Source organism: Leuciscus leuciscus, assembly GCF_965113295.1.
Source record: "Leuciscus leuciscus genome assembly, chromosome: 13".
In the NCBI taxonomy this organism is placed as follows: Eukaryota; Metazoa; Chordata; class Actinopteri; order Cypriniformes; family Leuciscidae; genus Leuciscus; species Leuciscus leuciscus.
Window position 1 is genome coordinate 7685468 of NC_138737.1, and position 27266 is coordinate 7712733.

The window sequence follows — 27266 nt, forward strand, 5'->3', positions numbered from 1 at the left end:
CCTGGACCAAACTGTATACGTACCGTCACATTTCACTATTAGTTTCTATTGGGTTTTGTACGCATTGCTGACATCTATATAAGAAACCTAACTAACACTTTTTATTTCTGTACGAATTAATGGCTGGTCATTTTTTTATTCCAAATTCAAATAATGAAATTTCAATATGAACAGATCTGATTAATGTAATTTAAATTATATTTTATATTTTTCTTTTATTTTGAAATGCCTACTTCCGGAAGGTGTTGTCGTTTCTTTATTGAAGCGTTTTTCACGCCTCTGCATCTTATCCACGCCGTTTGCGCTGCGGTCGGTTAACGATCCTTCACCAAAGCCTCTCCCCCTTCATGCGAACGGTTGTTCGTCTTGGCATTTCCTTATCCAAGTTATTTATCATTTATTTACGAATTCAACTTTTAGCATCACACGGGCATCTCCAGGGTAATGCTGCGAGGAGAGAAGACATCTTCACCACTTAAACAAAGGTACTGTTGTTCACAACTTTATTAATCACGCTGCCTGTAAAAATGTGTTTAATGTGATTACAATTATAAACGTATATCACATTTCTATTGCCTGACACGTTTGACAGATCGCCATCAAGTTGACGACGTCACTCATCCTGCTATCAAGTTGACGTCATCATCCAGTAGAAGGATTTTAATGGGCTGTTACAGATCTCATAAATAGTCAACTGGTGAGTTCTTCATAAAACATGTAAGACAGATCAATGCCACATTGCAAGGGTTTGGTTTTATTAGATCCCAATGAATCATTTCTCTTATCTTTCTGTCCTGCCCTTTTTCTTTAGTATCAGGTGTATTTTGGGGTGGCATGTATTGTTGAGCTCAACCGAATTGTATTAATCACAATGACTCTAAAATGCGTTTACTGTTTAATTATTTATATCACATTTATAATATTACCTGAAATAAAAATGTATGTAAAATGTGATAGGGACTGTGAAGATCATATTTAAGTTTATTTATATATATATATTTTAAGAGGCCTCAAATAAAGTATAAAAGCATGGTAGAACATCTGCTATAATGAAATCTGAATTGTGTGTGTGTGTGTGTGTGTGTATATATATATATATATATATATATATACATATATACATACATACATACATATACAGTCGTGTGTAAAAGAAAGTACACCCTTTTGAATTATATGGTTTTCAAAACAGGACGACATAACAAAAATCATTGGTCCTTGGCAGGTCTTAAAATGAGGTAAATACAACCTCCGATGAACAACACATGACATATTACACTGTGTCATTATTTATTTAACAAAAACTAGGCCAAAATGTAGAAGCCATGTATGAAAAACTAAGTTACTGTCAGGCGCTGCTAATCAAATGCCTTTGATTAACTGATCATCAGCAAGCGTGACCAACTATATAAAAGCAGTAGTTTTTGTCAGTTTGCTGGTCTGGTGCCTAACACAATGCCAAGGAGGAAAGACAACAGCAATGATCTTAGAGAAGCAATTGTTCCTGCCCATCAATCTGGGAAGGGTTATAAGGCCATTTCTAAACCATTTGAAGTCCATCCTTCTACAGTGAGGATTATTCACAAGTGGAAAACATTCAACACAGTTGATAATCTTCCCAGCAGTGGACTTCCCAGCAAATTCACCCCAAGGTCAGACCGTGCAGTGCTCAGAGAAATCACAAAACCCCCAAGAGCTATATCTCAAACTCTACAGGCCTCATTTAACATGTTAAATGTTAAGGTTCATGACAGTACAATTAGAAAAAGACTGGACAAGTTTGGCATGTTTGAAACGGTTGCCAGGAGAAAGCCTCCAATCTCCTTTGGACAGACGAGACCAAAGTGGAGATGTTTGGCCCAAAATGCACAGCGCCATATTTGGCGAAAACTAAACACTGCATATCAGCACAAACACCTCATACCAACTGTCAAGCACTGTAGTGGAGAGGTGATGATTTGAGATTGTTTCGCAGCCACATGTCCTGCTGGGCACCTTGCAGTCATTGAGTCGACCATGAACTCCTCTTTATACCAAAGTATTCTAGAATCAATTGTGAGGCCACCTGTCTGACAGCTAAAGCTTGGCTGAAATTGGGTCATGCAACAGGACAATGATCCCAAACAGCAGCAAATCTACAACAGAATGGCTGAAAAAGAAAAGAATCAAAATGTTGCAATGACCCAGTCAAAGTCCAGACCTCAACCAGATTTAAAGCTGTGGTGGGAACCTTGAGGGAACTGTGTATAAAGAAATGCCAGCAAACCTCAATGAACTGAAGCAACATTGTGACGAAGAGTGGGCCAAAATTCATCTACAATGATCTGAGAGACTGAAAAAGTCCTACAGAAAACAATGACTTCAAGTTATTGCTACTAAAGTTGGTTCTACAAGCTATTGAATTTTGTTGAATAAATAATGACAGTGTAATATGTCATGGTTCATCTGAGGTTGTATTTACCAAATTTTAAGACCTGCTGAAGACTAGATGATTTCTTATTTTGTACTCTGATACGAATTTATATAGCGCCTTTCAAGAACCTAAGGACACTTTACATAATGTTGATGGATACAAATATACAATCAGAATACAACAATATGAACAGGCAGACTGACAGTGATCGTATAACATACGAGACAAGAACCAAAGTAAGCATTGAAATTGAAAGTAGACAATCAGAATCAGTTAACAAAACATAATGTAAATAAATTATTTTTGAGATCAGTTTTAAAGGTCTGGAGTGAGGAGACAGCACTGAGGTTTTGTGTGGGAGATTGTTTAGGAGCTGAAGTGCTGAATGCCCTACCACCAACAGGAGATAGTTTGAACTTAGGTACCGCAAGCAGGTTCTCAGAACTCGATCTCAGAGTACGGGAAGGGACATGAGGGTGTATTCATTCTGAAAGTTAAGAAGGTGCTAAACCATGACGAGCTTTGAAAACTAGGACAAGTATTTTAAACTGAAAGCGAAAGATAACAGGGAGCCAATGCAATTGCTGTAGAATGGGAGTGATGTGAGCTGAGGGGTACGAGCAGCTGAGTTTTGAATTAGTTGCAAACAATCAAGGGCTTTAGTGGGTAGGCCGTAAAACAAAGAGTTACAATAGTCCAGACGTGAGGTTATAAAAGCATGGACAACAGTTTCAGCATCTTTGAGGTTTAACAAAGTTTGTATACGGGCAATATTATGGAGATGGAAAAAAACAAGACTTAAACAAGCTGATTGATATGGGGTTTAAAGCATAATTTAGAATCAAATAGTACCCCAATATTGCTTCTAGTAGGTGACGGATAAACCATAACACCGTCAATATGAATTGAGAAGTCATGTTGGGTGGAGACAAGGGATTAGGGCCTACTAAAAGGATTATTTTTTATTTTTGTATTTTTTTGTATTCAGTTTTAAGAAGTTTTTTAGCCATTATACTTTGAGATCATATAGCCAAGATGTAATTGAAGGGGGAGGAAAAACTGAATTAGGCTGAGCGGTAAGATAGATTTGTGTATCATCAGCATAACTGTAGAACTTAAGACCGTGACGCCAGATGATCTGACCCAGAGGAAGCATGTAGATTAAAAATAGAAGTGGACCAAGAACAGATCCTTGAGGCACTCCACGGGAAACAGTGACAGAACGAGATTTGTGTTTATTAATGCTACTGAATTGTTGCATGTCTGAGAGATATGAGCTTAGCCACTGAAGGACAGTTCCAGTAATACCGATAGCTGTTAGATGAGATAGGAGTACAGAATGGCAAACTGTATCAAAAGCTGCACTCAGGTCCAAGAGGACCAGAAGGCTGAGGACACCAGTATTAGAGGCGAGGAGGAGGTCATTCACTACTCTTAGAAGAGAAGTCTCTGTACGGTGGAGAGGACGAAAGCCAGACTGAAATGGTTCATGCAGATTGTTTTTGTCCAAATGGATATTCTCAGTTGTCCCTGAGTAATACATTTAACTATAGAACTATAGATTTTTTCAGATCTTAGTGCAACTTGTTCTTTGTATGGAAATCATTTACTAAATAGCAGTTAACTATTACTCATTTAGTTAAATATCAGCTCCTGTTTTCCAGTGGTGTCTAGAGTTGTTCCATATTAATTTCTGCATGCTAATGGTTGTGTTCCCATAGATCTAATCCCATAAACTCATTGTGGATTAGTCACTCACCACATCCACACAGATCCTCAGAGAAGCATGAGCTCACACAAGAGACCTGTCCGGGCTCAGCCCGATTCTGAAACCAGTTCCTCTGTGGCCCGTGACCTGACCGTGACAGGTGGAGAAGAGTGCTCCGGTCTCCTGACCAAGCTGATGGAGCTTCCCGTATCCCGTCTGTCCCGGCAGCAGCTGAAACGGCTGGAGGATCATCAGTACAGCAGTGCGGGACGGTCCCTCATGGAGACCTTCATGCAGGGATACTGGTGCTGGCTGGTGAGCAAAGTGCCTCTCTGGATGGCTCCGAACCTCATCACTATAGTGGGACTTGCTACCAATATTATCACCACTCTGATACTGGTATACTACTGCCCTACTGCCACTGAACAGGTATGCTCATGCTTTACTTAAATAATCACTGTTTCAGTATATTGGATTATTGGTTTAAATGGATCAACTACAAATCACCTCCTAATTCATTTTATTTTCACCTACTAACAGTGGTATAATGCAGACTATCATCATATAGTTCAGTTTAAAGGAGTTTAGCAGAATTTTTTGCGGTTATTTTAATATGAGTTTTAGTTGAATTATCAATATTTAATAGTGATTGCAGTGGTCATTATCAGGACATTGTCTTTTTGTTTATTTTTAAATTGATTTTAATCTACTTATGAATATTTAGTAGCTTTTATTGTAGTCAGCTTAAGAATGTAGACTTTTTCAATTGATTTCAACCGGTTTTATTTTAATTAGTAATATTTATCAACCCGCTATTGCATTTGTAAATGTACTATAGTTTTTAATTATGGATATTAAATAGTTATTGCAGTGGTCATCATCGGGACATTGTCTTTTTGTTGATTTTAATATCAGTTCAGTCCACTTATGAATATTGAGAAGCTATTATTGTAGTCACCATAAGAATATGGTCGTTTGTTTAGATCGATTTTAATCTAACTATGATTTAGTGGCTATTACAGTGGTTACCATTAGGACATGACATTTTTGATGATTTATAACAGTTTTATTTAATTATGAATATTTAACTTCTCTTACAGTGGTCACCATTAGAACACTGTCTCTCTTTTTTGTCCTTTTATGTCAGTTTTAGTTTCATTATAAATTTTAAATTGTTTTAGGGGTCACAATTAGGACATGACCTTTTTGTCCATCTTTATATCAGTTTAATTCCACTTATGAATATTTAATAGCTATTGAAATAGTCATTAGTAGGATGTGGTCTTTTAATATCAGTTCTAATGTAATTATGAATATGAAGTAGCGATTACAATGAAGTCTTGGCTTTGCATCTTACCCTGCCTCACATGTAGTCTATGAAGGCCATACTTTATTATATTCTGAGCTCTACTGAGGAGATAATTGCTGTGGTCTGTTTAAACAGCGTGATAAGATACTGTGTATTGTCAGACAGCTTGTTCTGTTGGCTGTAACAGTCTCTGTTTATCAGATATAACGGTCTTATGGGTCCTGCTGCTATGGAAAACATTATGGCAATGTGGAAACCACATTGCTAAAGTCTGCAATACGACACTCTCTCTCTCCATGTACCATTAGTATTTATTAGGAATAAAAGAACAACTTAATGTCCACCTTTGTGGCTGTCAGGATGAAGTTGAATGTTGGTCATTGGCTCACAAATTCCTGTGAAAAGCATCCAAGTCGACAGAAATTTAAGCCCCTTTTATTTAAATTTGTCTTTTTCAGGCACCAACGTGGGCATACTTAGCCTGTGCTTTGGGTCTGTTCATCTACCAATCACTGGATGCCATAGATGGGAAGCAGGCACGACGGACCAATAGCAGCACGCCACTCGGCGAGCTGTTTGACCACGGCTGTGACTCCCTTTCTACAGGTCGGCTCACGTTTGTGTATGCAAATACAGTCGGCTACTAATATAATATATTTCTTGGCATTACTAAAATAACATCTAGACTATTATTTAATTTAGATTTATTTAAAAAAAAAAAAAATTGTGGAAAAATAACTTTGCTAATTCTTTTCCATCAGACATTTCTATTAGATCCAGTTCAATTCACATTTATTTGAATAGCCCTTTTCACATATCACATTACATATCGTTTCAAAGCAGCTTTACAGAAAATGCATGTTTCTACATTATAAATAAGTGTTATCTGTTATCAGAGGTGACTGTTTCAATGTAATGTCCATATGACAGAAAGGTACAGTTCTAAGATAATACAAATCATGGGGTTAGCTCAAATTATGCATTCATTTAAGCAGAAACAATGAGTATGTTAAGGCAATGATTGCATGGATCTGATGTACACTGCTTTGTTTTCCATCTCTCATACAATGTTAAAGTAAGTTTATAATCATATTTTTGGCAAGATTTCTGTGCATCCCTAAATAGATGGCCATATGTACATGCCAAATGTCTTACTGAAGCCTGTATTGTTGTTTTTTTGTCTTTCTCTGATGCAGTGTTTGTGATCCTGGGCACATGTATAGCAGTTCAGATGGGTACTCACCCTGACTGGATGTTTTTCTGTTGTTTTGTGGGCATGTTCATGTTTTATTGTGCCCACTGGCAGACGTATGTTTCTGGAACACTGCGCTTTGGCATGTGAGTGAAAACTCGCCTTTTAATCATAATTCATGGCTCCTGTACTTCACTTTCAGAACACAAAGATTTAGATTAGGGAACACTATTCACTGTTACCTAGTTGCTTATAAGCATGCATTTTACTAGCATATTGGCTGTTTATTTGTACTTGTAAAGCACATAATAATGCCTTATTCTGCATGACCATATTCTACATCCTTTAATCCTACCCCATATCTAAATATAACCACTACAACAACAGCAGTAATTAGAAGTTTATTGAGGGGAAAACTCCTCGTTAATAGTGAATATGTGTTCCCTAATCTAAAGTGTTACCCAAATATTATATTTGAACGGTCTGGTCTACTCATGGGAAACCGGCAGTTTTCAGACTGCTGTTGTACTGTTGATAAAGCACTACAGATAAAAAGAATGAGATTAATACATAACTAACTTTATTTCTTCTTTTAATCTCTCTTTGCTCTCTGCTTGTGCAGAATTGATGTGACTGAAGTACAAATCTTCATTATAATCATGTACTTACTGGCTGCCATTGGAGGAACAGCTTTTTGGCAATCTGTGGTAATTTAAATCAATCTTAATTCTTTCAAATTTTTGTCATTTGATTAAAGCATATGCTCAAGGTCAAATGTGCTTAATCTATATATCATGATCAGGAAATCTCTAGCTTGCTGCATGTTTTGAGGGAAATGCAGAATCCCTTTCATTTTAAACATTTATGGCCCGGTCACACCAAGAACGATAGCTATATTAGTGTTTATTAGCACATGCTGCAGTATATGCTGCTATATATAATGAAACAGGACATCAGAGATTTGTTTTTAATCTTTCAGATCCCTGTGATGAATATCCAGGCTAAAATAATACCAGCCCTTTTCACTCTTCTGGGTGCCATTTTCTCCTGCACAAACTACTTCCGGGTTATTTTCACAGGTGGAATGGGCAAAAATGGATCAACTATTGCGGTAAGTTAAAAAGCTAAAGTGTGTGAAAATAAAAAGGCAAAAAGATGAAAATAAAAATTATAATGTCTTTTAATCATTTTCTGTTATTTAATTACATTTTAATTCTGTTTAATTCTACAAGTAACCTGTTTTTTTAATTGAATTAACATTTGATTATTATTTTTTTAAATGGTACGTGTCAGGCATTTGCATTGTTTATTATAAATACATGAGTTGCACTAAATAAAAAATAAAAAAGAAGCTTGTTACTATATGAAGTCTAAATTAGTGGCACAACTTTTTTTTCTTCTTTTTTTCTTAGGGAACAAGTGTTTTGTCTCCATCCTTCCATATAGGAGTGGTCATCACACTTGCTCTAATGATCTATAAGAAGTCATCGGTGCAGCTCTTTGAGAGACATCCCTGTCTATACATCTTAGCATTTGGTTTTGTCTCGGCCAAAATCACCAACAGACTGGTGGTAAGTTTATGGCATCAGTATACTGTATTTATTTCAGCTTCACTAAATAAGTACTCTAATAAATTGCTCCCAACACATGAATACTACTGGCAGATTATTGATATACCTCTACCCAGGGCTCGACATTAACCCCCTATTTCAGCAGTGGTGTGTAACGCAGTCACTCCAACTAGCCACTTTGGCGGTTTGAATTTGATGTATAATATAGAAAGTTTTTAATTGTAGTCTTTTAAAAAGGCATCTGAAACAATAAACTAAGTGCAATGTACTGTTGTCAAAAATATTGATACTGAAATATCTGAAACACTTCCAATACAGTTTCATTTGCTCCAGGTGAATATTGTTGGTGTTACAAGGCTTGAATTTCAGCGTGAGATTGCACGTATTGCGCATAATTTTACTCATTCCTGCAGATTTTGTGCTCATACCCAAAGTGCGTGCACATAAAGCCGCCTCACAGTAGCTACTAAATTTATTTATTTTTCCGCTGCTTATTGCGCTTAAACAGTCAAATACACACAATGCCATAATGTCAAATAATGTCAAAATGCCGGTCTTGGTGAGGATTCACATGAACACAGTATAATGGATCCGTGCGTCAGGTCTTAAAGTGACAGCAGCCTAATTTCCCTGCTGCCAAATTATGAGATAATATTAAAAATATCTATATGGCCATTTTTCCCCATGGTATCAATGTTAAAATTGTGGCTTGTAACTTTGGAAAACCACTAGCCACACTGGCTGGTGAGCAAAAAAGTTAATGTCAGGCCCTGCCTCTACCTGACCTTTTGGTCTTAGCTTGCTTTTTATAACTGGTAGGAAGAATTATGCCTTGAGCTGCACGCAAGCATAAAATTTCAGTTAGTAAGATTTTCTGCACATTTTAGCATAAATAATTGACATTGTCTGTAGTTCATATCTTTTAAATATCTCAATCTGTCAGACTCGAGCTGCATTAGTATCAGTTAATCTGAATGTCACTAAAATCACGTCTGGTTTGTTTTCCAGGTTGCTCATATGACAAAAAGTGAAATGCCGCGTAATGACCTGGCCTTCACCGGACCAGCGCTGCTGTTTCTGAATCAGTACTTCAACAGTTTCATTAATGAGTACTGTCTTCTGTGGGTCGCTCTGGTACGTTCAGGATCTGTCTGAAAACATTGATTCTCCTCGCTCTTTTGAAATAAAGAGCTCAGTGTAGTATGTAGACATACTTTAATTTTCACATCGCAATGCTACTTCCACGGTCTACTGAGACTGGTTATTGAAACTAAGATGAAAAAAAGGTCATTCAGAGACAGTCAAAAATCACATTATAAAAAAAACATGAAATTAAATTGTACACAATTTACTTTCTTAATAAATGTCTCCCGGATGACATAATTATCTATACACAAAATATTGATTTGAGTTTAAATATTTTATTAGCTCACCAAAAGCAAAACTTCCACCTCTCATTGAACATCCTATTTCACCTAGAAATATGTCTGAATACAGAAGCAAAATTGATTGTGAATGAGGTTTCGCATTGAGTGCCCCTATTATGCTTTTTCAGATATTACCTTTCATGGAGTGTTTAAAGGGATAGTTCACTTTGAAATCAAATTTTGGTATGTTTTAGCTTACCTCAAGGGCATCCAAGATGTAGGTGTCTTTTTTTCCGCAGTAGTTTCAATTTTGAAATTTTTAGGTCAAACCGTTCTTGTCTGTCAGTCATATAATGCAGGTCTATGGTCACTGTCTCAAAGAGCATGCACAGAGTCCAAATTAAAACAATTCCCCGTCGTCCAAATTAAACAATTCCCCATCGTAAGTACACATTGATGGCCTAAGACACGAAACGAGTGGTTTGTGTGAGAAAACGAACAGTATTTATATAGTTTTTACCTCTTGAACACAGCCGCGTCCAAATGATCTGAGGGCGCGGGCGGGTATAGATATATACACTAGATGTCGCCTTGGCTACTGCAGTTCATTGGAACGAAACCGTAGCTGGGCGGGTATAGATATATACACTAGATATCGCCTTGGCTACGGTTTCGTTCCAATGAACTGCAGTAGCCAAGGCGACATCTAGTGTATATATCTATACCCGCCCGCGCCCTCAGATCATTTGGACAAGAGGTAAAAACTATATAAATACTGTTCGTTTTCTCACACAAACCGCTCGTTTCGTGTCTTAGGCCATCAATGTGTACTTACGATGGGGAATTGTTTAATTTGGACGATGTGGAATTGTTTTAATTTGGACTCTGTGCATGCTCTTTGAGGTGGTGACCATAGACCTGCATTATATGACTGACAGACAAGAACGGTTTGACCTAAAAATATCAAAATTGAAACTACTGCGGAAAAAAAGACACCTACATCTTGGATGCCCTTGAGGTAAGCTAAAACATACCAAAATTTTATTTCAAAGTGAACTATCCCTTTAATATAGCTATTTGTGAATGTAAAGGGTCTACAAAGTTTCTAATGGAGTTATTGTCTCCAGAAGAAAGAACTGATTCTGATCTGCCTGAAACGAGTCGTCAGGAATTCTGGTCTCACTTCCTGTTACATATGTATGTAACAATGTAACATAATGCCAGCCCATGGTCTTCATTGGCTGCCCGCAAACAATGTCTACTTTGACCCGCCCTCAAACACTGTAGTTGTAGCTGAGCCTGGTAGATCATGGCTTTTTAACTTTAGGAAGCTCATGATCTTCACCTATATTTAACCTCAAAAAGCATACCTCTTAAAAAGCTCAAACGGTTTGCCGCTTTTAAATTTTTCATCTTGCAGTATCAAAAATGCATATGTCATGCTTGAACTTTTTCCTTTTTGCTCGTAGGTGCTGTCAGCGTTTGATCTGGTGCGGTACTGCGTGAGTGTCTGTAACCAGATCGCCACACACTTAAACATCCGTGTCTTCAGCATCCAGCCTCCATCTCCATCCAGAGTTCAGGCAGACAGCAAAAATCACCACTAACCCCTGCTCCTCAAACACCTCCAGTAGGTCACGCACTTCAGTGAATGTGAAACACAAATCACAGAGACCGAGCCCAAATGGCCGAGGTTACAAACTTTGTTCTCGTAAAGAAGAGAGGATATTTGAAGGCTGAAAGGGAATGTTAAAAAGAATAGGCATCCAACGGTTATAACACCATTCAGTTGTCAGTATTGCAATGTTAGATGACCAGTTTTGTTTTGCCATAGTTTATTTGTAAGTCAAAGAATAGAAGATCTGCCACAGAGGCCACAACTATGAATGTCCAAAGTTGATATATTTTTCAGTTTTATTTTTCATTGTTTGTTTTGTGTTGTTTTTTTGGCCAGCAGTGTATAATTTATTCCGTTTACGACCAACGATACATCTGAATGTAATTATGTAATAATTACAGAATGCCATAGGTATTAATTGTGAACTTTGCGGCCATTCGCTTCTAAATGAAATTTGAACCAATTTAAACTTGCACACCAGTACACATCACTGTTGCCAATACAAAGCTGTGCTGCTGTCTGAGAGGAGCTTTCAGAGAGGTAAGAGATAACATTGACATGAAAAACAAGCCACAGGTGTTTCCATCAATATTGCAGAAACATCAAGAATTTCACATAATGCTAATTCAGCCTCTCTGATGTCATTCGGTTAACTCATTTATACAGTTTTTCTTTCTATGCATATGTTTCTTTGTATTTGTTGTGTTCTGGAGGAAATTATTATTATTACTTAGGTATGTCCATGTCACTTAATAATAAAAAACTGTATTAGAAACAGTATTTTGATAGTGCCATATTTTCCTAATAATAACTGGGCCCAAGAAAGACGTCTAGAATGGTAATGAGTTACACTGTACATATGTGAACCTTTAATAATAGATTATTAAAACCTAAAAATCGTGTTTGTGGTCTAAATACTTTAGTTAATGTGATAACCTGTGCTAAATTATTTTTGTGCCTTTTATTTGTCACTGTCATTATACTCCTATGCACAGTAAAAGTTGGACTCAGCGATTTTGATATTTTTTTTAGCCTCGTGTAAATCGTATTTTGTTTGTAAGTAAATTATGTTCACAGCATCAAACTCGACAAAGATGCAATTTCATATTCCTGCTTGTTTCATTGAGTTCTTATAGCTAAATCAGTCATTATATATATATTTTTTTTTACCTTCATGCCAATTTGTTTGAGGAAACTGGATTTTTGAGACTTTTATTTTGCAAAACAATGGACATAAACCCTGCAGTTCTGTATCGGGTGCTTCCAATTGTAGAATATGAACAGAGTGGCCAAGCTCAATGTAAATTTCTCAAAACGCGTTATTGTTTTGCATCTACCTCTGAGCAGTTGCTTGTACATGTTATTTTAGTCTATCAGTGCGAGTCTTTGATTGGAAATGTTTTAATCCTGTTGTGGATCTTATGTCAGTGGGTTTCTGTGTATTTGTGCTTCTCCCTTTTTTTAAGCATCATCCGTTCACCGGGGCCGCGCTGAGGTCAACCAAAGTTGCAAGACACACACAGTTGAAGAAAATGATGTCTGTCGCTGCAACTGCATTTGCATATTTGTATTAATTTGTACTTTGACCAGGATTTTGTTGTTTTGTTGATTTACAGCAAATACCTTTCTTTTTAATAGATTAATGGTCATGAAATAAAGATTGTTATATTTATGTTAGCAGATTTCTTGATCACTGCCTCAGTTTGTTTTAGTATAATTCTTGTACTAGCAAAAACATACCATGGTTTTTGTACCATAGTAGTACTGTAGTATTCTTTGAAGTACCTTCGAGTGCAATGCAAATGTTTTTTGGAGCATCATAGTGTAAAAATAAATGGTAAAACATTAAAATCATGTAAATATAAAAGCAGCTAGTGGGAAGTATGTCTTCTGTGAGGGCTGTAGTGATATGGCAAGTACTGTATTTTTAACATGGCAAGATATTTTAATATGCTTAGTGCAGATTTAAGGCCTGTTCACGCCAAGGACGATAACTATAACGGTAACGTTAACCATAAATACATCGTTTTAAAAGTAGTTCTAAATATAAAAGAATAGCAGAGTTCGCACCACAACTACAACAATAACGGCACAGAGAAACGGTATGGTTGGAATAACTTTCAGAACGATTTATTATTTTTTTTCAACTGAGGGATGAACGCTAAAAACATTAACAGCCAATCAGAATCCATCCTGCTTCAATAGCGCGAGCATTTAAAGAGGCAGACGACATATCCGCAGCGCGCGCTTATAACAGAACGATGTGTGAACGCTAATATAGTCATCGTTATAGCTATCTTTATAGTTGTCGTTCTTTGCGTGAAAGGGCCTTTATTCTAAATAACCAGTTAATATTCTCTTTATTAAGTCATGCATGTATTTGAAATTTCATTGGTATTTTATTAAACTCCAACTGTGTATTGCTCTGCTTTTTGTAAATGAACAGTGTTTGTCTTTCAGCTACAGTCATACAGTATTTCACAAATGAATCATCTGCATTGTGGAGCAGTTACTGCCCCAAACCCTAACCACCCTATAGTGTTTTGTGAGGCCTTTCTGACCACAGTGGCTCTTTCCAAGTGGAAGACTTTTTAATCCTAAATAAAATCCCTGCACTTATTCTACAATTCTATAAAACTGTTGATATAATCGCCTTCAACAAACCTGAAACATTTCACAATATTATTTTTTTTTTTTTTTTTTTTTTTTACTATTTTCAACAAATAGATTGAGCATAAGAGACTTCTTTCACAAACATTTATTTTTTATTTTTTATTATTCCAAACTTTAGACCATCAGCATAGCCTATATGTGCTATATCCAGTGTGGTTAGCATACTGGCCTTCAGAGGTGACCGTGTGCAGAGGACACACTGAGTGCATGCGAGTGTTCATTTCTCTGAGTGCAGAAAGTGAAATCACGCTGAATGAGTGTCAGCTGACTTTGGTCACAGGACTTTGGGGAGAGCATCTCACAAAAACACACCCGACCAGTGCAAGACTTCAGATTCCACAGGCACTAACCCACTCTGAACTACTATCATGTTTCTTCTCTCTGTTTCTGTGTTTGTGCACAATAATTTCTGTGTAACTAATTCAGCTTCATCAGGTGATGTTCATCTCCTTTTCATTTGGTAATGCTGAGCCTCGGTCGACCTGTGTTTGCATGAGGAAATAAGAGCGTTGGTTTTGTTCAGTTTTGATGTGTATCCTGTCCTCAATGTGTGTGTAACTTTCTCTGTTTGACCTTTAAGCTCCATGTTTCATGTGTTAGTGATTCTTCTTCATGTTGGTGACCTCAGTAAGTGAGTTTCCTCTGACCGGCCCTATGTGAGGGCAGTATGTGGTGGTTTCAGCGGGGGCTTTGTGCTCTACCGGTGGCTCTGGTTACCTGGTCATCTGCTACGTTGCTCATCTCTTATGCCACAGCGGTCGTGTTGGGCCATGCTGACCTGCTCTTTCCATACATAAGGTAAGATCCTGAGAGATTACTGCTTTTTCAGTTTTATTTGTACCAGATATCTATGAGGAGTCATGCATCATTTTAAAGGATAGTTCACTCAAAAAAGAAAATTCTGTAATCATTTACTTTTCTTCTGCTGAACACAAAAGAATATCTTTTGAAGAATGTCAGTAACCAAACAGTCAATGGGAATGACTTCGATAGTATGGGGAAAAAATACTATGGAAGTCAATGGTCTGGTTGCCAACATTCTTCAAAATATCTTCTTCTGTGTTCAGCAGAAGAAAGAAATTCATACAGGTTTGGAACAACTGGAGGGTCAGTAAATGATTGACAAAAATTAAATTATTGGGTGAACTATTCCTTTAAGATTTAAAAATAGTCGGTGAGAAACATTTTATGGAGAGCAACCTTATTGAATGAATTAGGGTTGTCAAGTATCTGTACTTCAGTACCAAGTCTATACGACAATTTTACAATTACAGCCTTTTAATGTATTATTTACTAATTTCATTTAGTTAATATGCATTATTTTCAAGTTGTTAAATATGTTTGAAAAAAAATATTAAAACAATTCAGTTACAATTGTTTTTGCTATAAGAAAAAAAAAAAAAATAATGGACAAACCCAATCCTTGGTTACAATGTTTTAACTATATTTCTTAACCCAAGTGTGGGTTTGTCCTTATTTACAACCTAGCATTTTTTTTAAAGAAAAAATTTGTACGAAAAAAACCCCATGGAATTTGGCTGGTATTAGTACTAGAATGAATACCTGGAATGTATAGGGTGAAAAACCGTGCATTTTATAGTACTGTGTGTATTCACTATATTACTATACTATATTATAGTATAGCATTCGCTTTTAAGAGTTTGATGGCTGTAGATCAGCAACATTCTGTGAAACACCACCTTTTTCTTTCAGATTTAGTTGACTGATTCAAAATCTGTTTTTATTTCCATCTGTCATACTTTGCCTTTCTCATTTTGCTTGTAGTGACACGGGCACTGAGGTTCCTGAACGCTGTGTGTTTGGCTTTATGCTGTCAATCTCAGCTTTCTTAGGTAATGCGGTGCATCTTTTCCACTAGAGTTCTGAATTTTTGCTTCAAATTGCTACCAAAGGGTTTTAGTTCAATGATAAGTTAACTTGTTTTTTTTGTTTTTACATTTTGAAATAACTTTTAATAGTGTTCCTATAGTTGAAGTGTTGATGTTTGCAGCGCAATATGTGACCAGAAGGGTAAAAATGATGGTTAGTTTTGTCAGTTACTGGTTAGATTAGCATTCTGCCTGCTTTTGATCAGACACAGAGATAAAGTAGTGCGCAAGATTACATTTATTTGAATGAATGAATTATATTTATTTGAAGTCATTATTGAGAGAGATGAGAGATTAGTGTGTGAATTACCTGCATTTTTCAGTCTCTCACTATTAACATCGCAGCTGTGAGTTGAATTACTTCAAAAACAAAACCCCATCGTCACTGAGAAATATAATGTAGCGATACAGTAGCAAAGCTATTTTGTTTTACTTTATTTTGATGGTCCACTTTAGACATTCTACTAATTGCATTAAACGGTTTTATTGCACACATTCCAGCCAATCAGAATCGAGTATCCAGACAGACCATGGAATAAATAACTTTTAATATAATTTTATGCATTTTATTTTATATTTTAGTATAATACAGTCCAATGAGTATAGGCTATAAGAGAGAGCAGGGATAATTGTAATCCGTTTAGGTTATTACTAATTTATTCAGAAAATGATCCACCTAAAACTATGAAATGTTGCCTCAAGCATCTTTGACATATTAACAGCTCAATAATAACTTAATGTAGTCGGATAAAAATGAACTAGAATTTATTAAGGCAGATGTATTCATTGCACCCATGCTTTGTAAATGAAAAATCTCAATAAAATGATTACAAAATTAAATGTTTTGTTTAAATTTTTTGCTTTTTTTTTGTAATACTGCAACCAAATCAGGCCAAAAGCAACACACATAAAACATATGTAACTTCTAAAGGGGAGATAACTTAAGAATTATGTATGTTTGATTTTTTTTTGTGTCAAAAACTAAAACCAAAGATGTTTTTTAAAAATGTTAGCGTGGATATTTTGGGAGGATGTAGAGAACTACATCATTCCCGCTCTCCCGTTTGTGTGTTTGCAGGGTTGGGCACCATGTATGTACGATATAAACAAGTTGAGGCTTTAATTTCGGCCTCTGAGTCGGGCTTACAGCTGCTGAACTACACAGGCCTCCTGATGGGCATCTTCAGCACTGCAGGGATGTGTGTTGTGGCCAACTTCCAGGTGAAACCCACACTTTTGATTCTATGATCTGTCTGTTTAATATTTCTTTCTCTGAAACTGTCAGTGTAATGTTTTTTTTTATTCTTTCAGAAAACAGATATGATATCCATCCACCTTTTTGGGGCGGCGTTGACCTTCGGCCCTGGGACATTGTATATCCTGGTTCAGACCGGCATGTCATACCGCATGCAGCCGCGTTTCCATGGCAGAGAAATTCTATGGGCACGTATGGCTGTGGGAATGTGGACGCTCATTAGCATAATTGCACGTATCCTTTTCCTCAATATATGATTGTCTATATTTATTATTAGCCAGTTGTACTTATACCTGTTCTGCTCCTTGACTAAATCTGTCAGTTTTCATATCCTCTGTGCTAATGTATGATGACTTGCCTGGTGTGGATGTCACTAATAAGTTACACTGGCGGCCAGGGGAGAGAGTAAGACAGATGATGTGCTTTACTTTTAATAATTCAAATATACTACCCCATCACAATAAAACACGAGTTGCATGAGGATGCTCCAGAGCGGTGTCTTCGAAGGCCTGATGAGAAATATAATAATAAATGCATCTCTAGCACAGTGAAGGATAGAGGAGTTTATCATTGTGTGGGGAGTCTTTTAAGCTGCTGGTGTTGGTGAGCAGCTTCACTGTGAAAAGTCATTTAATGCTTTGGAGTACAGGAGAATATTGCAGAATGGCTTGCTTTCCAGAAATGAAAAGTTATCTAAAGAGGAATGATCAGATGTTATTTTTTAACAAGAAAATACTCCTGCACAAACTGTAAAGACAACCAAGAAGTGGCTTGAGAACAAGCCCATCAGGCTCATGTTTTGGCCTGGTCAGAGTCTAGACTTGAACCCTATAGTGAATATTTGGTCACTCACATTAACACATTAACCCCCCCCCCACCCACACACACACACACACACAAAAAATGGTTTTACGTCAGTTATTTATATCTTTTGCTGTAGTGTGTCAGTAGGAAATATCAGTTTACATTTCCAAACATTCTTTTTGCCATTAATTGTAATAATCCAGTCAGATTTGTGTATGCACAAGGAGTCTGACAACAGCCGGTATGATCTGATCTCACCATCATCGAGTCCGTCTGTGATTACATGAAGAAAACAGAAAAAACTGAGACAGACTAAATCCAGAAGAACTGCGGGAACGTCTCCAAGATGCTTGAAGAAACCTTCCTCCAAAGCTACAGTACTGTGAAAAGTACTGGCACTCGTGTTAAAATGCTGTAAAGTGAGAATGCTTTCAAAAATAAAATCACAAATTGAATTTATTTATGATTTAACTTCTATTAACTAATTCAAATCAATATATGGTGTAACGACCCTTTGCGTTTAAAACGGCTTTTGTCCAGGTACACTTGCGCATAGTTTTTCAGGAAGCTTTGCAGGAAGGTTTCTTCAAGCATCTCGGAGACGTTCCCGCAGTTCTTCTGGATTTAGTCTGTCTCAGTTTTTTCTGTTTTCTTCATGTAATCACAGACGGACTCGATGATGGTGAGATCAGATCATACCGGCTGTTGTCAGACTCCTTGTGCATACACAAATCTCACTGGATTATTACAAATAATTAACATGCCTAAGACTTTTGCACAGTACTGTATTTCAACTACATATGAACTATTTAAAGCTGTTAAAATTGGGTGGTACAACACTGTTGACCAACTTCCTGTAAAAAGCTGTTTGCAAGTTTACCCACACAGCTCAAAGATTTCAAGAAAATAAAAGGAAATGGCTATTCCGTGCCAAGTTCATTTATCAGTATTGGTGCAATTCTTATTAATTTCCTGATCAGTGATTTGTGATTAAAATGGTTAAGACCATTAAAAGACCACTAAATATTTTGCCATATTTGGCTTGGTCCCTTTTTTTTGCCTAAGAGTGTATAAAACTGCAGCTCTGCTAATGGATATGTGTAGATGTAAATGTAAACTGTACTGTATTTTAGGGTTTTATACCGCACCAGGTCAGTGCTTCAGCAGAGTGGTCTCTGGCATTCTCCTTCATCTGCTTTTTCTTCACGTACATGCGTGATTTCCAGGTATGATCACCAGTTCATAAGTCTTTTTTTTAAGTCATCTTCCCATATAATTTAAACACAAAGTTTGAACAAAACGTGTTTTTGACCAGAAAATCACTCTGAGGGTCCAGCCTGTACTTCAGAGTAACCATCTCTACGATTATCCTCACTATGAAGAGCGAGAGCACGTGCATCATGAAGAACGCTCTCCTCTACTGGCTGGTGCCATTTGACAGACACTTCGAACACTGCAGCCGACATTCACTGGAGGTCTACTTCACAAATCTGAATATTCCCAGAGAAACGGTTCATGTTCACGAGAAGCTTCTGTAATGATACATTTTCTTGCCATGCTTTTATGTAATATTTTGAAAATATCAAGGGAGACTTTTTCCAGGTATAAATATTTGACACAAGTTTTATCAGCATAGTTACATCACAAATGTTAATAATGTGAAATAATCACTTTAAAGTAAGTGTTTTTTCCTTTTAATTTTAGAATAAACACATGGCAAATTTGGACATCTTTCAGTGCTTTTACAGTAATTTGTGATGATCTATATGGAGATGAAATGTTCCATTTAATTTCATAGACTGAATCTGTGGTTTCCATTTAAAATGCATTTAGAAATGTATGTTTTTCAATTCAGCATGTTTCCACTGGCTCAGTTTCTGTAACATTGGACATTCTAGTCAAAACGTTTCTAGCTAAAACAAGCCTTACATACATAAATACAGCAGCTTATCACAAAATAATTACCCCCCGAGACCAGACAAGACCCCAACACAAATGACAAACAGCAGTAAAAGTCTGACAAACCGAACACATGAGAACTTAAATAAAAAATAATCAGACATTTAATTCTATCTACATTCCTTAAAATTATTTTACTACAAACTGATGTATTTCACACAAGATTTACAACCTGGTACTTTGGTGAGAGCTTCCACTAGTGTTTCTTGACTTTCTCTCTCATCTTTTTCTGGTATTCAGCAATCTTTTTGTCAAAAAACCCTGGAAGAAAAGGAAAAATAGTAACTATTAAGTTAATAGTTGTATTATTATTATTACATATTTCATTATTATTCAAGATCATTTTATATTGGAACCATCCTCTTCTCAAGCAAAATCACCTTTTTCACCTTATTGCCTCCACAGCTCATTCATAGTCTCGCAGTTAGAGCTGCACGATTAATCATTAAAATATCTCGATTCAAACACCCACGCGATCTCATTCTTAAAATGACAACGATTCGGCTGTGTCTATTAAACATTTGACAAAATGACACCGCCTCTGAGCCAGAGAATGTATAGGTATGACCCATGTATTGGTGTGAAACAGCTTCACAGTCTTTTCAACCACACAGTATCGTTATTTCTGTGTTACAAATATTTATATTATCACAGAAGTACTGGGATTAAACGTTTATAGTTTGGATATAAACACTGATGTCTACAGAAGCGATCGATTTAGAGATGATTGAAAGTAACTTTTGAAAGTAACTTGGCACTTCAAATAATGATTGTATCAATTACATCGTTTCACCAGTAGGTGGCGACAAGTGACTGTTAAAAAATGTATTTGTCACTGAATCATTCATTCAAGAGATTCGTTCAAAAAGGCTGATTCTTCCAGTATTGAAGTATTTATGTGAGAGTCATTGAATCATTCATTCAGCCAGTTTTAATTAATAATTCATTCAGATTAATTAAACATTTAAAATAGAGTGCAGCAATTAGCATTTTGTCAGGACCTCTATTAAATTGCATGATATTTTGTTTAGTTTTCTGTTCAGAATCGTGGGAGAATCATGATCTCTGTTTGAAATAGTGATGTTCAATTTATCCAGAATCGTGCAGCTCTATTGGCAGTGTGACAAATATTCCATGTGGCCTCTTAATTAATAGGTCATAAAAAGTATAATAATTACAAAAGAACTATAATAATGTAATGCATGTCAAACTACTAATTTACTGATCACTGCTAATAACAGTAAGCCAAAGGGGTCTCACCTGTGCCGTCCTGAGAGACGGGTCTCTGTTCCATTTCCTGAACGAAGAGGTCAAACATCTGCGTCTGTACGAACTTCTTTACAAACCGTCGCGTGCTCTTGGATTCTATAGCTTTACAGAAATTTGTTTGCTGGAACTCGCCCCGCTTGTCTTTGCCATTCTGCACGATGTATTTAGCGAAGTGGCCGACAGTCTTGATAAAGAAAGGCAGGAAAGCTTCTGGGACCACTCGATTCAACTCCTCAAGACCTGAAGTGATGAATGACACAAATACATGGACTATTAGTTTGAACTAACTGTGTGAGGAAAAATAAACCAGATTTATTCATTGTTATGAGTGGATTATATGCAGTTTCTAGGGTGCAATTGCAACATTCTGGCATCTCTTGCGGCTGTGTGAATACGCAACTACAAGTTTAATCCTTTTGGTGTCCGCTATTTTCAGAAGTAATATTAGCGCTTAAAGTGTGTCCGGAAATTTCCAATAAGCAAAGACAACAGAGGCGCTGTGTTTTGTTTTTCGCTCGTGACATTTTGTCTAATTTTTGTCACAACAAAATCACTTGTAAATATTGCAGGTTGTGGATTGCATTTTTAGGCTTATTTACAAAAGCCTTATTTGGGATAATTTAGGCTTGTTTGATGTGGTAAGTATTTTGAGCTTATTTGTTAGACTTGGGTGCTGGGTTTTCTAGCGAGATCTGGCAACACTCTTTAGACCGTTATGTATTTGGTAAGATTTGGTAATTCATGTCTGTAGCACAAACGATGTGGGTCAATTTTACGCGCCACCATCCACGCTGATTTGTTTATTGCGTCTGTCACATGACAAGCGAACGAAGAACTCGTCCGAAATCGAACACTTCCCTTCTATATAGTATGCGAAAAACAGTACGGCAACTGAGAATTACATCCTAATACATAGGCTGCGTCTGAAATCGAATACTCTCTTGAGTAGGTACTTATTTTGAATAAGTTATTACTTCACAACCGCTAAAAAAGTATGTTCTATAAAGTACGAATGTGTGTAGTATGAATGTAATCTGGACATACTACATCCACCATGTTGTCATTATCATGTGACCTACCAGCCTCAGTTGGGTTGCTTCACTGCCATTCATAAATCCTCTCCCGTGGTCTCATGGGATAGTAAAGTATCCATCTTATGCACACTTCAGAATCTCGCCGGAAGAAGTAGGTCATCCGGGTAATTTTTGATTACTCTTTTATGAGTACTGTGAATTCGGACATTTTGTCACAAACTGTTTTTTGCCTACTATATAGTAGGGAAGTATGCAATTTCGGATGCAGCCATAGTATTCGAAAAACAGTAGGCGAAAGGTTCCCGGACTCAGACAGTACGCAATTTCAGACGCACCGTTGGGGTTGAACTAATCTCACATGTTTTTCATAATTTATCTTTGGCTGCTTTATAATGATTTCCTAACTTGAAATATGATCAAAGATTGCGTATTTGGACAGAAATTTCATATTGAAAATATAACAAATGAACAAATTTACTTGAATAAAGATCCGTTTATTTGGCTGAATGAGATTCAAAAATCAAGTTAGTAAAATGATCCAGTCTTCCCAACGCATGTATGAGTGCACTAGATTAGAAAAAAATTTCATCCGAGCTCATGGTCAATGTCTTATTAGGGGTTCATCCAAATACTTAGCTGGCAAAGTCGGCATGAAACGAACGTTGCGAGTCTTTTCTTCCCTATTGTGATGTACATCAGAGTGAAACAGCTTCTCGAACAAGAAAAAAATGTAGGGTGGGACTTGATTTTTGTCCATAGGGAATTGGGAATTGATTGGATCATTGAATGATTGTGGTTTGCTATTGCTGTGATGTCATGTGAGTGACAGGTGAGTCACCTGTCATCGCACCAGTAAGAAGGAGGGGAAGTTATTTTGATTAAAGATTATGAAGGCACATGAATGAATAATAATAATAATAAAGATGTGCATAGATAAATCATTTTTAATAAATAATGCAATATTCCATAAAAATAAGAATTGTCAATATTGACTTCATGGTGACATATGCTTGCCCAAGCAAACTCCACTAAATATAAAGTAGGATACAGAAAAGTGACTTACTTGAGTTCTCATTTTTGGCACTGAGGGCCTGCTTGATTTCCTCTTTGAGTTTGTGAGGTAATATTGTGTCCTCATCTCCCATCTGTTTGGAGAAACATTTCAAACACAGTCACCCACAATATATTCATCAGTCACTTTTCATGGCAACAAAATAAAAGATGTCCTCTATGATGTACACATGAACTTACACACTTGATAAATGTCTCCTTCCTGCCTTCTGATAAGTCAACAACAAGCAGCTGGGTGAGTAGATGAATTCAGATGTCAGCTTGCAGGGTTTGAAATGTAAATCGCTTGTAATGTTTTACCATTGTCAGGAGTCTGGTCACTCACCTCAGTCTGGTCAGTGACCTGATCTGCGAAGCGTTTCTGGACACCCAGCAGATATGGTGTGGGTGCCATGATGACGTCAATTAGGATCTCGGGAACGATGGAAATGAGCGTGTGCTGCCAGATGAATGGATGCAGGAGAACAGCAACTGCATGGATGACCTGAGACAATGTCCTGCAGACACATCGTATGGGTTTGATCAATGTTATACATATAAATCGAAGCAATACCTAAAACTAGTGTGTGCATTTATGTTTTGTTTTTTGTACCCGAGCTCCTCGGCGATGAAGATGATCCTCCGCTCAAGTACAGCAGCAGCAAAGACCTTGAGCACCGCCTCATCTGACAGGCATCTGAACAGTGTGCTGAAATCTACATGCTCCAGCCAGGAGTCTGTCGGACGAGTCAAACTGATGATCTATAGAGAGAGAAATGTATACTTTTTTATAAGTAGATGTTTTATTATAAAGAAAGAATATAACTGCACGCTAAGTGCTAAGTGTTTCTTTATAAAGTATTTTTCCTTAACTTGCACCTCCACATGGTGTGTTTGCTTCAATACTTTGTTAAAGTTATTTTTTTGTTATAAAAACAGTGTTGAGGGATAACTAAAAGTAGTGATGCTACTAAATTAAGCATTTTTTGTGACTTGAGGCAAAAAGAATCAGATTCATCTTCAGCAAATTTGTTTTGATGGTTTACCCCAATGAACTGGTACAAAATGATCTACTGATTCATTCGAATCATTTCTAAACTATGTTTTTGTCACTGTTTTCAGTACAGTAATATAAATTGGGTTAGTTTAGTTGCATATAGTGTTAACTGTTCATGTTTGATGTTTTCAGCCTAACTGTTTTTGTGCTGCGCTAAATACAACATTGATTATTTTTAAATAAACCATAGACTAATGTATGGCTAATATGTTATTTAATTTAAAGAAAATTGCTTTAATGTAGCTAACTACCTTTACAAATTATGAGTACCCTGAATATTTTCAAGTTAGTTTCTTGCCGATAGATGGATGGATGTATGGACAGAATGGCAGAGATAGATAGATAGATAGATAGATAGATAGATAGATAGATAGATAGATAGATAGATAGATAGATAGATAGATAGATAGATAGATAGATAGATAGATAGATAGATAGATAAAATTACAGATAGATAGATAAAATTACAGATAGATAGAGCGACAGAGATAGAACGACATAATAATATATCACAAATAAATATGTTATACTAATGTAAGTTATGTGCAGATCACTTGAATGCAGTGTTACATAGAAAATGTGCTGGAGGAGAAATTTAAGCAGAACCAAGTCAAGTTTGTACAAGGCATGAGGGCATACCTGCATGAAACAGCTCATCTTTGACCCTTTCCCCTGAACTATTACATCACTTACTTTAATTTCCTGCAGCTTTGACAAAGCAGAGGAGGTGTGTGTTTGTGGATAGCATGTCTCTGCCTGCTTCTCTGCTTGTTTGGAATTAGAGATGTATTACTTTACCCCTCTTTTAATGTACTGTAATTAACTGTAATTACTGGGAAAAAACATGGAAAACCAACTTTTATTCTCTTGCACAATTTTACATCCTCATTTAATTTCCACTTCCTTTTTGGTTGGATATGATTGACAAATACCAGTTTTTCAGTCTATGCTGTTGACTCAAATACAGTGGAAATGGAAAGTGTAGCAGCTGCTGGTTTGCCCAACTTCACCTCGATATTTAATTTCTTGGAAATAAACACATTGGTTGTGTGAGTCATTGTTCAGTCAACGATTTCAGGACTAAAAGTGTGGCAAAAAATGGTGTTTGTGTATAATAGAGTGCTGCAAAGATTACATATTTTTGTTGGCCAACGCTGAAGTGAACATCACCCTGGTTTCCTCGACAAAAAAACGATAGGATTTTTCCATTGGCTTTTGGGATACTGCAAGAAAATACGGTCTGTCACTAACAAAAGCTTCTGATTCTTGCACATTTTATTCATTGTGATAATCTTCACAAATGAATTTTAAACCATAAATACAATCGGAAGAAGCCAAAAGTTAAACTTAGGCTATAAACTAAGCTTCCGCCGAATCTTTCAGTCTTAGTTTAAAAACATTTTCCCTGTAAATGTTCTTGTTGTAACAGTTGGCAAGAGCATGATTATAAACATGTAACAACAAGGCTGTAAAAGTGAATGAGTTTTCCTGTTCGGCTGATGGCGTTTAATGTCCCTGACAGCCTTTTTCAAGACACGTAAAAGCTTTAAAAAAACATAAGGTATTACTGATGTATTTTATATACTGTAGTAGAATAAACCATGAAAAAATCTTGAGCTTGTGTTCACCACAGACCTTATTTCAAGCATTTAACCAAAACCAAAAAAACTATACGCATATAATATATAATAAATATACGCAAGGATGCCTCTCTATCCAGCTATTTTTCTATGCAAGAACATCCCATAGGAAACATGCAGGATGGGCATGACTATATAGGTTTTTTTAAGACTGAGTAGCCATTCAGACAAATTGTAGTTTTATCTCTAGTTCTTACCTCAGTGCCTCTTTCTGGAATAAAGCTTTTGATGTTAACAGTGTGTCCAGGGGCAGGAAAAGCCGCTTCCCTCAGGCTCTGCATAATGGGTAAATCATCGCCATGGAGATCTTTCTGCGTTGCTCCACCTCATCAAAAATCTAAAAAAAATAAGCAGACAGATTAAACAATGCCGGGAATGCAGATTAAAAAAATAATCTCTTATCACTGAGAGAAACCAGTTTTCATTGTAAAAAAAAAAACAGGTGAAAAACTGAAATATACACTACGTTTGGGGTCAGTGTGATTATTTTTATTTTTTTTAAATACATTAAACTAATTAAAAGTGGACAGTAAAGAATGTATAATGTCACAAAATATTTATATTTTACAAAAAACAGTACGATGTTGAACGGTTTTCAACTGATAATAATAAGAAACAATATATTTTTACATTTATTGAGCACAAAAACCCATCATATTAGAATGATTTCTGAAGGATCATGTGACACTGAAGACTGAAGCAATGATGCTAAAAATTCAGCTTTGCCATCACAGGAATAAATTAAATTTTAATATGTATTCAAATAGAAAACTATTAAAACTGTAATAATATTTGACAATATTACTGTTTTAGTGTATTTATGATCCAATATATATATATATATATATATATATATATTATAACAGCATATATTTCTGAAGTATAAGCAACAACTACTTTACAAACATTTTGAATGTCCATTTATTAAAGATCACATTAGCTTGTCCTGTTTGTCCTGAACAAACAAACTCATTTCCAGTCATGAGAGAGCATTCACCCCCGAAAAAGTACCTGCACAAAGTTCAACTTAAACAAACAAAACATTCTCTGAAACTGAAGCGTTGAGCTCAACCACGGTAGACAACACATTTTCAGACACTGAATTAATACGTAGTCAGAACAACATATGGCAAATTTCTCAAATATAGATCAAAACATGAAGTACAAAGACATTTACATTGACTGTGCAGTAAATGATGCTGTTTTACCTTGGAAAAGAGTCCAAAGCAGGCTACATTACTGATGATACAGTAGGCCTCAGGCAGGCGAGCACCCTTCCCATAAGGCTAAACAAGAAAAGACAACAACAAGAGAAGTGAGCACACACTTAAATTGCATATTACATTTCTTGACCTTATTTGTACGTCTTCTCATGCGTTACCAAAAAAAGAAAAATGGTGCTTTCCCTGTTGCTATGTTGCTAGAGTGATGTGAGTTGTTGTTAGCGGCTTGTTATGC

General features: G+C 36.4%; 3 protein-coding genes across 4 annotated transcripts in view; 2 read left to right on the top strand and 1 right to left on the bottom strand.

Annotated features, from left to right (window-relative positions):
• Positions 1 to 246: 246 nt before the first annotated feature.
• cept1a (choline/ethanolamine phosphotransferase 1a) lies at positions 247 to 12860 on the top strand. Its single transcript, XM_082188169.1, has 10 exons — positions 247 to 485; positions 593 to 697; positions 4135 to 4550; positions 5889 to 6036; positions 6627 to 6768; positions 7245 to 7329; positions 7602 to 7733; positions 8035 to 8193; positions 9202 to 9327; positions 11030 to 12860. The coding sequence occupies exons 3-10, from the start codon at positions 4200 to 4202 to the stop codon at positions 11165 to 11167; spliced, it is 1281 nt and encodes a 426-aa protein (XP_082044295.1). The 5' UTR covers positions 247 to 485; positions 593 to 697; positions 4135 to 4199; the 3' UTR covers positions 11168 to 12860.
• A 139-nt stretch (positions 12861 to 12999) lies between these two features.
• Positions 13000 to 19526, top strand: dram2a (DNA-damage regulated autophagy modulator 2a). Of its 2 annotated transcripts, XM_082188175.1 has the most exons (8): positions 13000 to 14286; positions 14452 to 14649; positions 15637 to 15704; positions 16819 to 16961; positions 17052 to 17229; positions 17318 to 17400; positions 18933 to 19025; positions 19115 to 19526. In XM_082188175.1, exons 2-8 carry the CDS (start codon positions 14519 to 14521, stop codon positions 19235 to 19237), a joined length of 819 nt encoding a protein of 272 aa, XP_082044301.1. In that variant the 5' UTR covers positions 13000 to 14286; positions 14452 to 14518; the 3' UTR covers positions 19238 to 19526. The 2 variants fall into 2 exon arrangements, with proteins under 2 accessions (XP_082044301.1, XP_082044300.1); XM_082188174.1 differs by having other exon boundaries at positions 13000 to 14649.
• dennd2da (DENN/MADD domain containing 2Da) overlaps positions 19478 to 27266 on the bottom strand; it is a gene marked incomplete at its 5' end in the record, with an annotated part of 8923 nt that continues 1134 nt past the window's right edge. Inside the window, 9 exon segments of the mRNA XM_082188564.1 lie at positions 19478 to 20019; positions 21019 to 21267; positions 23125 to 23206; positions 23313 to 23363; positions 23458 to 23629; positions 23725 to 23873; positions 26006 to 26091; positions 26094 to 26145; positions 27017 to 27094. Coding sequence (XP_082044690.1) covers positions 19955 to 20019; positions 21019 to 21267; positions 23125 to 23206; positions 23313 to 23363; positions 23458 to 23629; positions 23725 to 23873; positions 26006 to 26091; positions 26094 to 26145; positions 27017 to 27094 — 984 coding nt within the window. The 3' untranslated portion in view covers positions 19478 to 19954.

Bases quoted from the DNA above. Each gene is read 5' to 3' on its own strand.
- cept1a (XM_082188169.1), top strand. From the start codon at position 4,200: ATGAGCTCACACAAGAGACCTGTCCGGGCTCAGCCCGATTCTGAAACC. The intron at 6,037-6,626 runs GTCGGCTCACGT...TCTCTGATGCAG, and splicing joins CTGTGACTCCCTTTCTACAG to TGTTTGTGATCCTGGGCACA. The intron at 8,194-9,201 runs GTAAGTTTATGG...TTTGTTTTCCAG, and splicing joins AAATCACCAACAGACTGGTG to GTTGCTCATATGACAAAAAG.
- dram2a (XM_082188174.1), top strand. From the start codon at position 14,519: ATGTGGTGGTTTCAGCGGGGGCTTTGTGCTCTACCGGTGGCTCTGGTT. The intron at 17,230-17,317 runs GTATCCTTTTCC...TAAATCTGTCAG, and splicing joins GCTCATTAGCATAATTGCAC to TTTTCATATCCTCTGTGCTA. The intron at 17,401-18,932 runs GTAAGACAGATG...ACTGTATTTTAG, and splicing joins ACTGGCGGCCAGGGGAGAGA to GGTTTTATACCGCACCAGGT.